Source organism: Eublepharis macularius, chromosome 17, assembly GCF_028583425.1.
Source record: "Eublepharis macularius isolate TG4126 chromosome 17, MPM_Emac_v1.0, whole genome shotgun sequence".
Classification (NCBI taxonomy): Eukaryota; Metazoa; Chordata; class Lepidosauria; order Squamata; family Eublepharidae; genus Eublepharis; species Eublepharis macularius.
The window spans coordinates 9,759,546-9,775,734 of NC_072806.1; the positions used below are offsets into that span (position 1 = coordinate 9,759,546).

General features: G+C 46.4%; 1 protein-coding gene across 1 annotated transcript; it reads left to right on the top strand.

Annotated features, from left to right (window-relative positions):
* The first annotated feature begins 606 nt into the window (after positions 1-606).
* LOC129344981 (transcription factor HES-5-like) lies at positions 607-2,828 on the top strand. The gene is made up of 3 exons (XM_055001916.1): positions 607-672; positions 1,335-1,515; positions 2,596-2,828. The coding sequence occupies exons 1-3, from the start codon at positions 607-609 to the stop codon at positions 2,826-2,828; spliced, it is 480 nt and encodes a 159-aa protein (XP_054857891.1).
* Positions 2,829-16,189: the final 13,361 nt, after the last annotated feature.

Below are 16,189 nucleotides of genomic sequence, written 5' to 3' on the forward strand. Positions count from 1 at the left end.
AAGAGAGAGAGAGACTTGCTCGCAGACACAGTACAAGACTGGATATTTGAACATGTGTTTCTGCACTCCTAGCACTCTCCTCTCACCACTACACAACACTGTCTCTCACAGTGGAAACTTGTGTCCCCTTCAGGCAAGTGAAGGTTCCATCCTCCCTGCCGTCAGTTGCCATGCCCTCCCCTCCATGCCCACTGACGTCTACCAAGTGCATCTTCTGATCATCTGGAATGTGATGGATCTCTTCTGCTGCCTGAGCAAGTGGGAGGGGGGGAGGTCCGGCCCATTCCCAGCTCCCCATGTGTAATCCCCGATTCCAATCTTTCTCGTGCCACACACTCTCCACCTGCTCATCTCAGAGAGAGTCATTATCCAACGGCTATTCACCGCCAATGGAGCATGCAAGAATAGCCACTTCTTCTATTGTGTCTTCCAGAGCCTTTCTGATTGGCTCCCGAGTGTGGGAAAGTCGAGGGAAGCAGACACCCACAGCTCTTCTCAGCGTGCCCGACCTGTATAAATACAAGGCAAGAGGCAATAAACTTCAACAGGTTTCCCTCCGGGTTGCAGCCTGACAAAACCTACTCTGCTTTCGCTACCTGGGAAAGGATGGCACCTTCTGGCCTCGTGTTCATGTCTCAAAGTGGCCTGCTCACGCCTAAGGAGAAAAACAAAGTAAGTAACTGGACTGGCTCACACGAGATTCTGTAGGTGTATGTTCCTGATTGGCTTAAATGGGTTAGAAGAGTAAGATTTGGGTCCAGTGCTACTGGACCCAAATCTTGCTCTTCTATTACAGACCAACACGGCTGCCCACTATCTTAAATGGGTCAAGTGGTCTCTTTCTTTAGAAGGAAGTGGGAATCGTAGTTCTAAGGAGGGAGGATAGCTAAGAGAACCAATTTAATCAAATGACAAGTGCCAGGATTATTTGTGTGTGTGGTATGTGTGTGGGAAGAAGTTTTGCTACCTTTATTGGAAATAGAACCAGAGGAGTTAGCCGTATTAGTCTGTAGTGGCAAAATAGTAAAGAGTGCAGCAGCACCTTTAAGACTAACCAACTTTATTGTGGCATAAGCTTTTGAGAATCACAGCTCTCTTCAGATGCATCTGAGGAAGAGAGCGGTGGTTCTCGAAAGCTACAATAAAGTTGGTTAGTCTTAAAGGTGCTACTGGACTCTTTTACTTTATTAGAAATGAGACATTTCTACTGATGTTTAGGAGCCTCTGTTTAATGCTATTGACTGGCATGTGCCGCTTGGAGAGCTCCACGGGTTATGCAGCGAACGGGTTTTTAACATAAGAATTTCCTAAATGCATCTCTCTATTCTTTGCAGCTGAGAAAACCGGCAGTGGAGAAAATGCGCCGTGACCGCATGAACAGTAGCATTGAGCAACTGAAGGTCTTACTGGAGAAGGAATTCCAGAGACACCAGCCCAACTCCAAGCTGGAGAAAGCTGACATCCTAGAGATGACTGTGGACTACCTGAGAGAGCAGAGATGGCTGCATTTGAAAGGTTGGTAGTCCGTACGATGTTTTCTGTTGGATCAAATCATTGGTTCATCTAGCTAAGTGTTAGCCCTTCTGACTGGCTGCTGCTCTCTACACGAGACATCTGACATGCGAAGAACAAATGTCAGGAGATGCAATGTTAGCCGGGAAGGGTAGTTTAAAAAAATAGAGTTGGTAGCAGGGCAAAGGCTTTGCTCTACACTGGAGCTGTGTGAAGGGGCTGTGAAAGGCCAGAAGGGAAACTTCAGCTCATTCTAACCTCTTCAGGTCTAAGCCCGGCTCTAGAAGGCAGCTCCATCCCATTTCCATTCCTGGCTGCCCTCTGATTACAATTCCACCCAGTTTTAAACTAGACAGGTGAAATTGACAGAGCCTTCAGAGAGGCGGAGATGAAATTAACAACCCCTCTGAGGAGTGATCTCTGCCAGCTCTGTCTTTTTAAACTACCCATCCTGGCTAACATTGCATCTCCCTACACTTGACGAACGTGCAGAGGCGTCTCATGTAGAGAGACTCACAGAAAGGTGTTTCTCAAGGCATGAGATCCTTGGAATGGAGATGCCAGAGCCATGGGCATGCAAAGCAGATTGTCTGCCACTTTGCTATGGCCTTTTCCCATAAGAAAGACTCAAGTGAACATAGGCTACTTTATACCAAGTTGGGCTGGTGCTATCTGATCTGTTTGGCAGTGGTTCTTGGAAAGATAGCCTTCCCTTTCATCTGCTACCTTAGAACCACATTCAAAGTATACACTGAGAGCCAAGCTACAAGTGCCACCTTACACAGGTTGGACACTTGTCAGTTTACCTCAAGTTTTGATGGGAAATGTAGGCGTCCTGGTTTTACAGCTTGGCTCTCCATTACAGCTGCAAGACCAGGATGCCTACATTTCCCATCAAACCTTGAGGGAATCTGACAAGTGTCCAACCTGTGTCAGGTGTCACTTGTAGCTTGGCTCTCAGTCACTGAGCCACATCAGAGGTTGCAGAAGTCATTAGGGCACTTTGAAAACAGCCATTGTTGACTGGTGTTCCAATCCGCTGCATGAATCTTAAAATAACGTCCGTTCTCTCTTCTTTTCCAGCCCTAGGGCCTGCTCATAAAGACGCTCACCATGACTTTAAAGAGGGCTACTCGAGATGTCTCCAAGAGGCCTTCCGGTTCATGTCTCTCCACAAAGTCCACATCGAAACGCAAGCCAAGCTTGTGAACCATTTCCAAAGGAACCAACTGTCCACTCCTGAAGTTGTCAGCTCGCCTCCTGCCTTGAAGCACTCATCCTGCAAGAGCGCTCCTACGCTCTGGAGACCTTGGTAGACTTCAGGAAGCTTGCAAATGGACATTTACTCCAGAAGGAGGGCTGGGTTCCAATGCAATCATCTAGTCCTGTTCTTCTTCTTTGTAGGGAATATTATTTCCCCTTTGTATTTTTTTTTATTATGGGGTGGAGTATTTGGGTTGTTCTTCAGTGGGTGAAAGTCACCCACAGCAACAGTCCAACCTGGGGAGGGGCACGTATCTTCATAATGAAGATTGCTGTGTGTGTGTTTAAGGGCAAGTTATATGTTGTGTTACAACTATGGTATGATTGTCAAATCATGGCGTTGTTGGAGATTGGAGTAGGAGAGGATTCTCTGGATAACTGTAAAAATGTACGGCTTTCTTCCAGATGGCTCTTGCACCCCAGATGGCTGACTTCTTGGCACAAACTCTTGTCCACTTTCAAAGACAACCAGCTTTTCCTTTTCTTTAAGGAAGGCTAAGCAAAAAGCTGTGCATTCTTTCTTGTATTTTTCTCTGTTTCTTAGGAAAATGATACCCTCTTGCTTTATATTAAAGAAAATGTCTGATGAGAGATTCTGTTTCTGTGGCGTCCCATATTGTGACGCTAAGAACAATGCTCTCTGTCGGCTTCATTGATACAATGATTGTTTCCTCTTGTGCGGGGAAGTTTCCGTTCATGATGGATTGCGAGTGTTTTGTCCTGCTGCCAGGATCTTTGTATGGTGTGCATACTGTGTATGCCCTTTGTAAGACATTATTTGTAAAAAAGAATAAAAGAAAAGAAAAAAAATGTTTGGTGTCATTCTGCAATTGCTTCATTTCTGGAGAGAGGGAAGAAGAGATAGAGGGTGTTTGAAAACCATTCTATTACTACATTGCAAATGGAGGGGGAAACAACAAGAGTTTAGCACTCCAAAGGTCTGTAATCTGCCTTTTCCTCCAGGTGAACGGTTCCCTGTAGCCTAGAGATCAGTTGCAACTCTGGGAAAACTCTAGGCTTAACTTGGAGGTTGACAACTGTAGCTGAGACTAAAAGTAGATAATGGCAGCTTAATGGTTGAGTCATAGGTTCAACCAATATATTGCAATGCAAAGTGACAAAGGAAGAAGGCCATAGCTCAGTGGTAGAAAGCAGTCTCTAGTAGGGTTGCCAGCCTCCAGGTGGTAGCGGGATATCTCCTGGAATTACAACTGATCTCCAGCTGAGAGACATCAGTTCACCTGGAGAAAATGGCTGCTTTGGAGGGTGGACTGTATGGCATTATACCCTGCTGAGGTCCCTCCCCTTCTTAAACCTCACCCTCTCTAGGCTCCACCCCCCAAATCTCCGGGAATTTCCCAACCTGGAACTGGGAACCCTAGCTCTGGTGAAAGGATTTCCAGAAGCAGGAGGGGCTCAGTCCCCCTTCCCTCTGTTTATCCTCACAATGATGAGGACAGTAGGTTAGGCTGAGCAAGGATTTGAACAGAGATTTGCCCAGCTGCTAGGCCGGCTGTGTCACTGTTACAGGAAACCAAGGTTGGAGAATATAGCCTTTTTTCCTCCCAAGTAATTCTGTTGGTCTATCTAACTCAGTATATCCATTCTGACCGGTAGGGCTTTTTTTCTGGGAAAAGAGGTGGTGGAACTCAGTGGGTTGCCAGCACAGGACTACACAATGACGTCACTTTGGGTCATCTGGAACAAGGGGGAGAGTTTTTAAAAGTTTAAATCGCCCTCGGCAAAAATGGTCACATGGCTGGTGGCCCCGTCCCCTGATCTCCAGACAGAGGGGAGTTGAGATTGCCCTCGCCGCCGCTGGAGCGGGGAGGGTGCGTGCTGTGCACGTGGGGCTTGGACTAGGGTTGCCCTGGGCGCTGGCAACCCTAGATCCGGCCCTGACATTGGGCTGAGATTGTGAGGCTGGTCCAAGGTAACCCAACAAGCTTTCATGGAAGCAGAACACGGATTTTAACCTGACTCTCCCAGATCCTAATAGGGAGAAAAGTTTCCTTCCTCCCCCATAATTCTAGAACTACACAAATTTATGGGCAATAGGGATTTATGGGATCTGTAAAGCCAACTGCTTAAAGCATTTTTTTAAAAAAATAGGCAAATTCATGGAGAATAGGTCTGTCGCTGGCTATTAGGTGGGGTTGATTATAGAACTGCCTTGTTCAAAAGCAGTATATCTGTGTCCTCGATGTTGGAGAGAGCTATTCATGTTCTGTCCATGACCTTCCCAGAAATATCCCACTGGTCATTACTGGAACCCAACACAAAACCAGATCAGAGTTCATTTGTATCATGTGATCCAAGAGATGCAATTCAGGTTCCCTCTCAAAGTCAGGTTGCCGGCTGATCAACTGATGTTTCTTAAGGTTGCCTTATGGAATTCCTTCGGTGACTTTTGTCAGTTTACAAGGCACTTCTGAGGAGCTCCTGAGCACCTGGATAAGGAACTGCAGAAAGGCAAAGAGAAAACCATACAGCTTATTGCAATGCCATGTAACAGAGTTTATCCGTTTCTATCTAAGACTTCCACCATCTCAGGCTAAAAAAATTATCTTTACTCTTGGACAGCTTTCAGCACTTCATTAAGACCTGCAAAACAGAACTTGCTTCTTATACAAGACTGCTTATCAGTACAAAATTCTGTATTAGGTTCTTCTTGCAAAACTTTTCCCCTCAAGAGACACAAAGAGTTTCTTTCTTTTTATTGCAGTACACTCTAGTCTTGTTAAGGAAATAAGATAGCAAAACATATAAATTTATTAATATAAATCCTACAAAGATGGAACACAGAAAAGCAATAAGAATTAGGTTTGCTAACATTTTCTAATTGACTTTAAATTTAAAGCAATTAAAGTTTCTATGAAATGCATTAAGATTCCCAAAGCAATGGTAAAATTCTCACCCAGGTCCTCATGAGATTTCTTTCAGTCAAAACTCTGACATACTATCCGAGTTGGCACTTTTATAGGTTACCTTATGCAAAAATCTAAGATCTTTTTATGTGATAACATAGAGAAACTATGATTGGTTTAATGCTTAATTAAATATTCATATTTTCAATTGTATACCATTCTAATTTGCCAAAAAGTGATGTTATAGATCCAACTAGCAAAATAAAACTATAAATCTCTGCAAAATGACAGGAAGAGTTAAGTGAGTCAATCAGCATTGATCCATTCTATGATTGGAGGACATTAATCTAGATACTGTCTGCTACTTTTAAGTGGCTGTCAAAGATGTAAGTACACTTGTGCAGGAGCAGCGCCACGTGTGATGTCATCATGGGCGCGCTCGCACTCTGGCACGATTACTGCAATGGGTGGCTGGGACGGCGCGCAGGTGGCCTCCCAGCTCTCCTGCTCAGTTGCTCTGCGCCACTCCAGAAGCCTGCCTGTGGCTGCTGCACCCGGCTGGGGGCATGTGTTGGCGGCGGTGGCAGCACGGGGCGGGAGGGCTGGGAGGCTGCAGCTCCGTGGGGCATGCTCCCGCCCCCAGCGCCTCCTCTGGCGCCCGCCTGGCCTCAATGGGTGCGCTGGCCCTGCACTTGTGTTGTTATTCAACAAGACAGAAAAAAAACGCAACAGAGTTCATGCAGAGTTCAGAAAGTTCACTGGAATATATGTGTATTACTTAATATAAGGTGCTATTATCCTTATATCTGTGACAGCCAGAATAGAGAAGTGAGATTTCTTAATCTATCTGAGGTTATATAAAACGGCATCTCATCAAATCCACCCCACCCCCAAAAGAAATGACAAGGGGAAAACTGAGTTGAAAGAGAACAGATAACTACAGGACATATATTTATATGTTTTCTTGTTCATTTGTTGTAAGCAAAAGTGCATGCAAGGCAGTATCACTGGGTAGGATTGTCCAGGGCAGTCTGCTACATGCCTTAAAGACTGCTAGGCGAGACACGGAAACACTGAAGATCAGTTCTTCCCAATGATTTTGAAAAGATAAATTGCAGCCCCACCCCACCCGCCGAGTCCAACCATCTTTGAAGTTGTTGTGAGTCAGCAATCCCTAAGAAAAGTGGATCGATTTCATGATTGCTGATTCAAGATATTCGTATACTCCAGTGGGTCTGAAAAATTCACTCAAGGAGAATTTCCAGCATAAAAAGTCTTGCTGCAACTCAAAGATGAGTGGGGTGACTAGCCAGTAAGAATTTGCTTTGCACAAAGAACATTTAAAATTGACACAGTTTCTTTTGGTACAAGGGGAAAGGGAAATAAGATTAAAACGGGGATTTTTGAATCGAACCAGCAGGCTAGGCACCCTACACCTCTGCAATTACTTCCTGTTGGTTACTTGTAAGAGTTCCCCTTTCTCCTTTATTTCCTAACAATTTGGTCACTGAGGAAGGATGGTATTATTCAAATTGAGGATTTGATGCTTGTTGCATGAGAAACAATATGGACGCTCAAAATACGTTAGGCAATTTTGATAATCAGATTGTTAAAAGAAAATTCCTTGTTTGATTTAGCTTGGCTTTATTTATATATTATTTTCATTTTATCTTAGCCAAGGACCTCCAGATGCTTTGTCTATTCTTCCTTTTACTTTGACAACCACCCTGTGAGGTACATTGAAGAGAGCGACCAGCCCAAGAACCTATCTTGCTAGCCAGGGGTCATTTCGTAGAAAAAGAGCTGGAGGAACTTATTAGCATAACTCATTAGCATATGCCACACCCCTTGACATCACCAGAAGTGTCATTGCCATAACTGATTTGCATATGCCACACCCCCTGACATCACCTATCCTGGCTGTTTTGGACCCAATCCTGGCCATTCAGGGCCAAAATTGGGCCCAAAATGGCAAAAAGGGACTGAAAATGGCCAAAAAGGGGCCCAAAATGGTCAGGATCGGGCCGCTGCTGAGTGGGAGAGTAATCCTCCACCTGTCAGAGGCCCGATCCGGGCCGTTTCGGCCCCAATCCAGGCTGAAACAGGCCCAAAATGGCCGAGAGTCAGGTGGGCGGGGCCACCTGACATGTGACCTCTTTGAGGAACTGCCGGAACTGCGTTCCTGCGTGTCCCCCCTCAAAATGAGCCCTGTTGCTAGCCCTGATGAGGGCAGAAAAGTGGTGCATAAATTCTGTGAGTAAATAAATAACATTAACAGAGATCATCCAAGAACCCTGAGTTTTCCCATTCCGATGTTCTAACCACTATACCACACTGACCATCTATTTTCCTTTGTTCTCTTCTTCTCAGAAGCCTTTCCTCCAAAGTTGTAAAAAAGACTGCAAAGAATTGTCTATTCCAAATGTCTGTCTGTCATATTAAGAGGGTATATGATATTTTCAAGGAGGGTAAAACATTTCCTGACAATCACATTTCCATTTTTTGGGGAGATAGTTTCCACTCATTCTTCCACTATGCTATTAGTTCTTCAGCACACGTTTTTCACTTTTCCGGTAGCAAACCTGGCCAATGAGGGACCACACAATGAGTGTGAAGTTATTATTGAGGGCAAATGAAGGCGAGTTACTGTGAGAGCAGAGCTTCTGCGATAATCACATGGGCAACCTTAGCAAACAATGAGTACGCTACCTCTCTAAACAAACAAACCTTTGGCAAACAACTGATACCAAGCAAAGTGATTGTGTTACACCTGGTCAGGGGTGGTACCTCCTTTAAAATGACATTATTGTCGAGTTTATTGAAAGACATGGACAATACAATATATAATGACATTTGGGAGCCATTTTACAGCTGGATACAAAAGAAGTTTGAAGAAACCTAGCTTTTAGTTAAGATGAAGACTGTGGCTGATTCCGCATACATTGGATAATGCACTTTCAATGCACTTTATCAATCGTTTGAGGTAGATTTTTTGTTCTGCACACGAAAAAATCCGTTCCAAATGATCTATAAAGAGGATTGGAAGTGCATTATCCAACGTGTGCGGAATCAGCCTTTTATGGTCATTAAAATGAATGGAAAAATTTGTAAACAAATAGCTGATCTGCAGAACACATTGATGTAACTAGAAATATACTAGATTGAACGGTGCAATGTATTAGAGTTATATAATATGAATATCTTTTCCCCATCCCCTCTATTCTGTATTCCTTACTTCTTAGTAAAAAAATTTAAAAACTATACAAAAAATAAAATGACATTCTTTGCAAGCTTTTTAAAGGAAGCGTTCAATTTGCGAGCGCTTTGAGAGAAGGGATCACAATAGTTTGCAATTCGTCACCACTTCCTTTAAAGCAGTAGCAAATTGCAAAGCACCTAATGGGATTATGATATTTATTATTAATTATATTTTTACCAAACCTTTCAGCCGAGCACTGGCTTCAAAAGCTGATCGCATGAATTAAAACTGCCACACCTTGGACTTAATATTTTGCACGCTTTCTTTGCAGGAAAGAGATGCCCTGTCTGCACACACTTCGAATGCAGCTGTGCATCCCGATTTGGCCTGCTGCAGAGCGCAGGAACACTCCAGGGGCCGTCGTACTGCCCCAAAGGCTTTTTGCAAGAGAGGCAGAGGCTATTTCCACACACGTTGAATAATGCACTTTCAATGCACTTTCGCAATCCTTTTGGAGTGGATTTTTTGTTCCACACATGGAAAATTAGTTTCAAATGTTCACTAAAGAGTATTGAAAGTGGATTATCCAACGTGTGTGGAAGCAGCCAGAGAATCTGCAATATGAGTCTCCACCAGGGAGAAGTGTGTGTGTGTGGGGGGGAGATTCTCTCTTGCAAAAAGTCGCCTTGGATTTCCTGCCTCCTGTTATGTCCCCCCACCCCCACTGCCAGCTCCCAGAGGAAAACCCTAGCCAAGGCTTTTTGAAAGAGAGAGAGAGAGAGAGAGAGAGATCCCTCCCATTGCTGTTCCCCCAGCAGAGAATTGCATCGAGCAGCTGTTCTTTGTAAGACTATCTTATCCAGGGAACCTTGTGGGACTCGACATGTGAAGAACATGTGTCTGGCGTCTTGTGTGGAAAGACTCTTAGACAGGGCTGGATCTAGGGGGGATAGGGGGGTCACCTTCCCCTGGCACTAATGAAGAAAGGACACCGGGCACGGCTGCTGCCAGGAGCGCATGCCACGGAGCTGGTGGTGGCAGCCCTGGAGGCTGAGTGGGAGGGCTAGGAGGCTGCCCGCGTGCTGCCCTGGCCGCCTGCCATGCCAAAGGCTGTGCCTGGCCCACAGCTGCTGCACCCGGCCAGGAGTGCACGCTGGCAGCGGCAGTGCAAGGCAACCGAGCGGGCAGCCTCCCAGCCTTCCCACTCAGTTGCCATGTGCTGCCACCGCCAGAGCACACTCCTGGGCGCAACAGCTCTAGGCCAGGTGCAGTCATTGGCGTGGTAGGTGGCTGGGGAAGCACGTGAGGCAACTGAGCAGGAGGGCTGGGAGGCCACATGCGTATGCACTAGTGGTCATGGGGGCAGCAACTGCCCTGGAGCTCCCCCTGGGTGGCGGCGAGCCTCGCCACAGCCCTGCTCTTAGACAGGAGACGTTTGTATACTGCATTACAATAGTCAAGTCTTGCTACCCCACTAAGCTCCCTCCCCTCCCCAGGCTCAACCCTCAAATCTCCAGGAATTTCCCAGCCCAGAATTAGCAACCCTGCACATGTGCTCTCTGTCTGTCGGCATGAAGCAAAAATGAAGGTGCAGGGAAGTAACCGGGGAGTCCCCAAACTGTAGACAGGCGTGCCTTTCATCTTGTCCTGAAGCTGGGATGCAACTCAGCAGATTTTGGTACCGAGTCAACAGTTTCATTTTTAGCCTGGGGGGGGAGGAGGAGCACAGGCTAAGCAAATGCTTCATTGGCAATTAACCCGATCCCTCTCAGCGAGGTTTAGAAAGAAAGTGAGAGGTCATCTCTGGGGGCGTCGCTGGGGTGAGCTGTGTTCTGCACTTATTCATGCTGGCAAAGCAAGTTTGGCATGTTCACTTTGCCCAGCACTCTACCCCTCCTGAATTCTGGGAGCCAGCTTGGTAGTTAAGAGCATAGTAGAAACCCCACGTCCAGGGGAAGATACATAGAAACTATTGCATATAAATAATTATAAGTGTTTTGTGTTCAAGTGCAAAATACAGTAATAAATAGTAATAGTAATAGTAAATAGTAATTTCCAACAATAAATAGGTAATATCCCAATACTAAAATATATTTCTGTCTGAGAATCTTCTTTAGTGCAAACAGCGGCCAGGAAGTCCACGCACCTGCAAGAGAACAGAAACAAGTATTTATTTAGGGTGTGGACGGACAATTGTGTTTGGACTTCCCGGCCGCTGCTTGCACTAAAGTAGATTCTTAGACAGAAATATATTTTTGCATTGGGCTATTCCCTATTTATTGTTGGAAATTGCTATTTATAAATATAGAAATAAAAAAAAATGGAACAGTGAAGATTCCTATTGTATCTGCCCCACTTTGGAACACAGACCAAATAATTTGGAATAGGTATGTCTTTAAATGTCCCATCTCCTAGTCCGCCACTTTGACCTAAAAATTCCTGTTCCAATTGTGTTTCTTTCTTGTGCAAATCAAACCTGCAATTCTTTTGTTTCTGTTTCCTGGCACAGAATTTCCCCCATAAAATGTATCCCTTAAAGTTATTTGTACTTTGAAAAATCACCATGAGCCCAATGAAGACAGAAGCAGGTGATGGCAAACCCCCTCCGTTAGTCTCTTCCCTTGAAAACCCCACCAGGGGTTGCCATAAGTCAGCTATGACTTGACAGCACTCTCTACCACAAATCACCGTTATAATTTGTATGCATATTATACGTACAAATTTATGCAATGGATGCATACGTTATATAGAAAAACAAGTATAAGGTGTGAAGACAATAAACAAAAAGCAAAACTGGTGAACAGAAACCTTTGTGGAAAAAAAGCCGAAGCAAAAATGAAGGTAAAAATAAATGAAATAGGTAATGTTTGTTCGCCTCAAAAGGGCTCTGAGGTGAAAAATTCCCCTCAGGAAGATAAGAATATTAGCCTGTCACATTGATAGAGTGTCCCTGGCAAACACGCTCCAAATCAGCTACAGACGCTGAAATCTAAGATCTGAGGGAGGCAAGCCAGATGGATAGATCCTGTCATCTCTGGATTTCAATCCAGAGCCACCTTAGAGAGTAACAAGGTTTTCAGGATATAAGCTTTTGAGAATCAGAGCTCCCTTCATTGGCAAGTCCTCGTGAGATCTGATGCTCAAAAGCTTATACCTTGAGAACATCGTTGTTCTCTTTAAGGTGCCACTGGATTCAAATCCTGATGTTATACTGCCAACCAATATGGCTACCCACCTAAAAATGTCTCCTCTGATGTGGCTTCACTGTGAAGCACTGTGGAGATACAAGGAAATGAATTACAGCCAAAGGGATTTTTGGGTACACTCATTTTTCAAAACAACTCATTGACCCACTCCACTTCCTGTCAATGAAATATGAACCCAAGGCTGCCAGAAACAGAATCTGAAGATGCTAGGTAGCTGAGTATCAACTTCTTTTTACCTGACACCTCAAACTTTAATATTTAATTTTTTTAAAAAACTTTCCTTTTCCACTGATGAAGAACTACATTTATACATAGGTAGTTGCTTCTTGAGTATCTCTGGTAGGAACAGATGCTCCTTAGACAAAAACAGAACAGAGAGGTTTATACCCAACCACTAGCCCCTCATTTTTGAGTAAAGCATGAAACCTCGATTATATGTCTTCAACGGTTATATTCTCAGGTCTGGGCCAGATATTTTGGGGCAGCCATCTTTGTTGATCATGTGATGTTCCTTTCTTGTAAAAAGGCGAAGTCTAGTTTTAACATGACAAGGAAAGTTTCGATGAGGAGATCTGAACCACCCCCATGGGGAACTTCTCTCCCTGTCTGGTTCACTTCTGGCATTGGAGGAATGAAGGAGCTGAAGGATGAAGCAGGGGAATGAATTTGCACAATAGACCACGGCCAGGTGATGGAGACGGTTCAACATCCGTCGCCCTCCTGCTTCCTTAATAACACCGACTTTGTTCTCTACTCTGAATAAGGTACCAGTCTGTCTACAAGAGCACAGTTGTTGTTGTTTGCCATTAAAATTAAATGCTCCCTCCATTTATGTGTGAACACGTGGGGGACCTGAAAGGACTTGTGGGGGCATCTCGTTTCCCCCTCCCCCAGTATTTCCCCTTTTCCTTCTCTCAAAACCCCCATAGCCTCTCCCTCTTCATCCTCCTAGGGGCAGATTGGCAATTACGGACACGAGGATGCCTCCTGGTGGATCAATGGTGTCCCCCCCCATCAGAACTGGGCCAGTCCTAGGGATCTCAGGTCCCCTGATGGAGGCGGGGGAATCCCATGCTTCTGCCCTCCACTTCCATCCACCACTCACCTGGCCAGCATGGGGGAAAGGCGCGGGAACGGGCCTCCCAGGTGTGTTCCTGGTGCGGCTTGATGATGTCATTTCCCAGGAGTGACATCATTGTGCTGGCCAGAGAATGCTCCTGTGCTTCGCAGTGGGCTGATTTGGGCCCCAAACAAGCCAAATCGGGCTGTTTGGGACCAATGTTCCCTCTAAGCGGTGTAGTGTTGTGAGCCAGAAATCTACTTTGTGAGCAGCAACTTGCAAGATTTGAGCACGCCTTTTCTAAAACCAGAATCCATTTGATTAAAAGAATTTTGAATTGTCTAAGGCATTGTTATTGGGTGCCATCGGTGGGCACTCTTTCTTTCTTTCTTTAACGAGGAAAGAGACCCCGGGAAAAAATATATGAAAAAAACCACCCCCAATCTCCACCCTCTCCAGCCCCCAAATCTTCAGAAATTTCCCTACCTGGAGCTAGCAACCATAGTGGCCATGCCTTTTCTAAAACCAGAATCCATTTGATTAAAAGACTTTTGAATGGTCTGAGGCATTGTTATTGGGTGCCATCAGTGGGCACTCCCTCTTTATTTATTTCTTTAATGAGGAAAGAGACACAGGGAAAGAAAATATGAAGAAGACACCCTCAACCTCCACCCTCTCCAGCCCCTAAATCTTCAGGAATTTATCTACCTGGAGTTGGCAACCACGGTGTCCATGCAAGCCAGCAGAGGCAGGAAAGGCAGGCAAGCTGAGAGGCCCTGTGAGTGTTCGTGGGCCGAGGCTACCAGCCCCACGCTGCCACTGGTGGTGGCTCCGGGAGCTTTGGGCACACGGCATAGAGGCCCAGAGGCTTCCCGCCCACTGCCACCTCCTCCTCTAGCTCCCCGTAAGGGGAAGGAGAAGCGGCTTGATGGGCAAACTGAGAGGCCATGCGGGCGCTAGCGGGCTGAGGCCGCCAGCCCCTGCCGCCGCCAGCTGCAGGCGCGCGGCGTAGAGGCCCCAAGGCTTCCTGCCTGCCACCGCCTCCTCCTCTAGCTCCCCGTGAGGGGAAGGAGAGATGGCTTGGTGGGCAAACTGAGAGGCCGTGCAGGTGCTCACGGGCCGAGGCCACCAGCCCCACACCACCGCTGCCGCTTGGTGCTGCAGACGCATGGTGCAGAGGCCCCGAGGCTTGCTGCTGTCTCCTATAGCTCCCTGTGAGGGGAAGGAGAGGCGGCTTGGCAGGCAAGGCGAGAGGCTGTGCGGGCGCTCACATGCTGAGACCACCAGCCCCACGACGCCGCTGGCTACCAGAGCTGCGGGTGCGCGGCAGAGAGGCCCCGAGGCTGCCTGTCCCATGCCGCTGCCTCCAGCTCCCCCTTCCTCTGCACTTTGGCTGGGGCCAGACCAGGCCCTTCCGGCAGGAAAAAGGGAAGCCGGGGCAGGGCTGGGGCTGTGCCAGGCGCACCAGGCTGGGATCTCACCAAGGTGAGGCTTGGGCCGAGGTGTCACCAGGCAAGCCGTTGGGGCAGGAAACAAAGAAGGCGATGCCCAGGGCACCCCTCTGTGCACTGGGCTTCTCAGCTGTGCGCTGAGGGGGTTAAAATTCATGCACAGTTGCGCACGAGCACACGTTAGAGGGAACCCTGTTTGGGACCCAAATTGGCCCACTGTGACGTGTGCGTGCCCTCCCACTGGAAGGGCAAGAGAACCTAGCAACCCTAGCTAGCCCTGTAGCAGAAGGGCTGTATCTGGTCCACCCAAGCTCCACACAGTGTGGGGAAGGTAGCAAGGAGAGGAACGCTCTTCCCGTCTTCCTCCTTCCTTCTTTTTGGAGCCGTTGAGCCAGGTTAGGCTAGAAGTGGGGCCTTTTTCTAGGGCTGTTCTTCTCTCTCAGACTGCTTGCCTCCTTCTTCAAAGGCCAAAATAACCCTAAAAAGGCCCTGCCCGTTCTCGCTAACTTTTTCTGCCAGAAACCAAGCCTTGAAGGCAGGCTATACCGTGTGGTTGCCTAGCAACGACAACTGAGGGCATTGATTTCTTAAAGCTACAGGTGCAGTTTCTAGGATTTGGGGTAAGATTAATCCCCCCCAATACACGGACACACAAACACACACATTTTTGTAAACCTGAGGTGTTATTCAGGTTTGTAGCAAGATCAGTTCATAGCTCTAGTCTCTGGATTTAAGTATCACAGATTTTGCCATGTTGAGAATTTGCTATAGCGATGTGTTAAAAAAAAACATAAATATAGGTGCTACCATCACATGTTTTCCTGCTCCTTTCTTCAAAAATTTTGGAGCATATGTACTTCTCTCAGAAGAACCCTGTGAGGTAGGTTAGGCAGAGAGAGAGACAGCGAGCGAGCGAGCGGGCGAGAGAGAGAGAGAGAGAGAGAGAGAGAGAGAGAGAGAGAGAATGTATGACTACTCCTGGTCACTCACAGAGATTTGAACCCAGGACTTCCTAGTCCAACCAATGCACCCACACTAGATAAGATCTAGTTTGACATTTATACTAGCACACTTTCAGAATAGTAAGTGTTTATATAGATCCTGAAAGTGTCCAAAGCACTTCAATCAACGTATTACTGCAATGACCTCTACAACAATCCTGTAAAGTAGATCAGTAATTAGGGTTGCCAACTCCAGCCTGAGAAATTTCTGGAGAATTAGGGATGGAGTTTCTCCAAAGGAACTGATCTTTGTAGTCTGGAGATTAGTTGCAATTCCAGGAGAACTCCAGGCCCCACCTGGAAGTTAGAAACCCTAACTTTATCCTTGTACTCCATACTGGGGAAGGGGCAGGGCAATGCCGATACCATAGTTTATAGTTTGGTGAGTTTTGGTAGACAGGGACTTCTTGGTTTACTTTACAGCAGGGCTTTTTTTCAGCTGGAACATGGTGAAACGGAGTTCCGGCACCCCTTGAAAATGGTCACATGGCTGGTGGCCCCGCCCCCTGATCTCCAGACAGAGGGGAATTTAGATTGCCCTCCGCTGGTGCCATGTGACCATTTTCGCCAAGGGTGATTTAAACATTAAAAAACTCCCCCCTTGTTCCAGTTGACCCAAACCGACGTCAT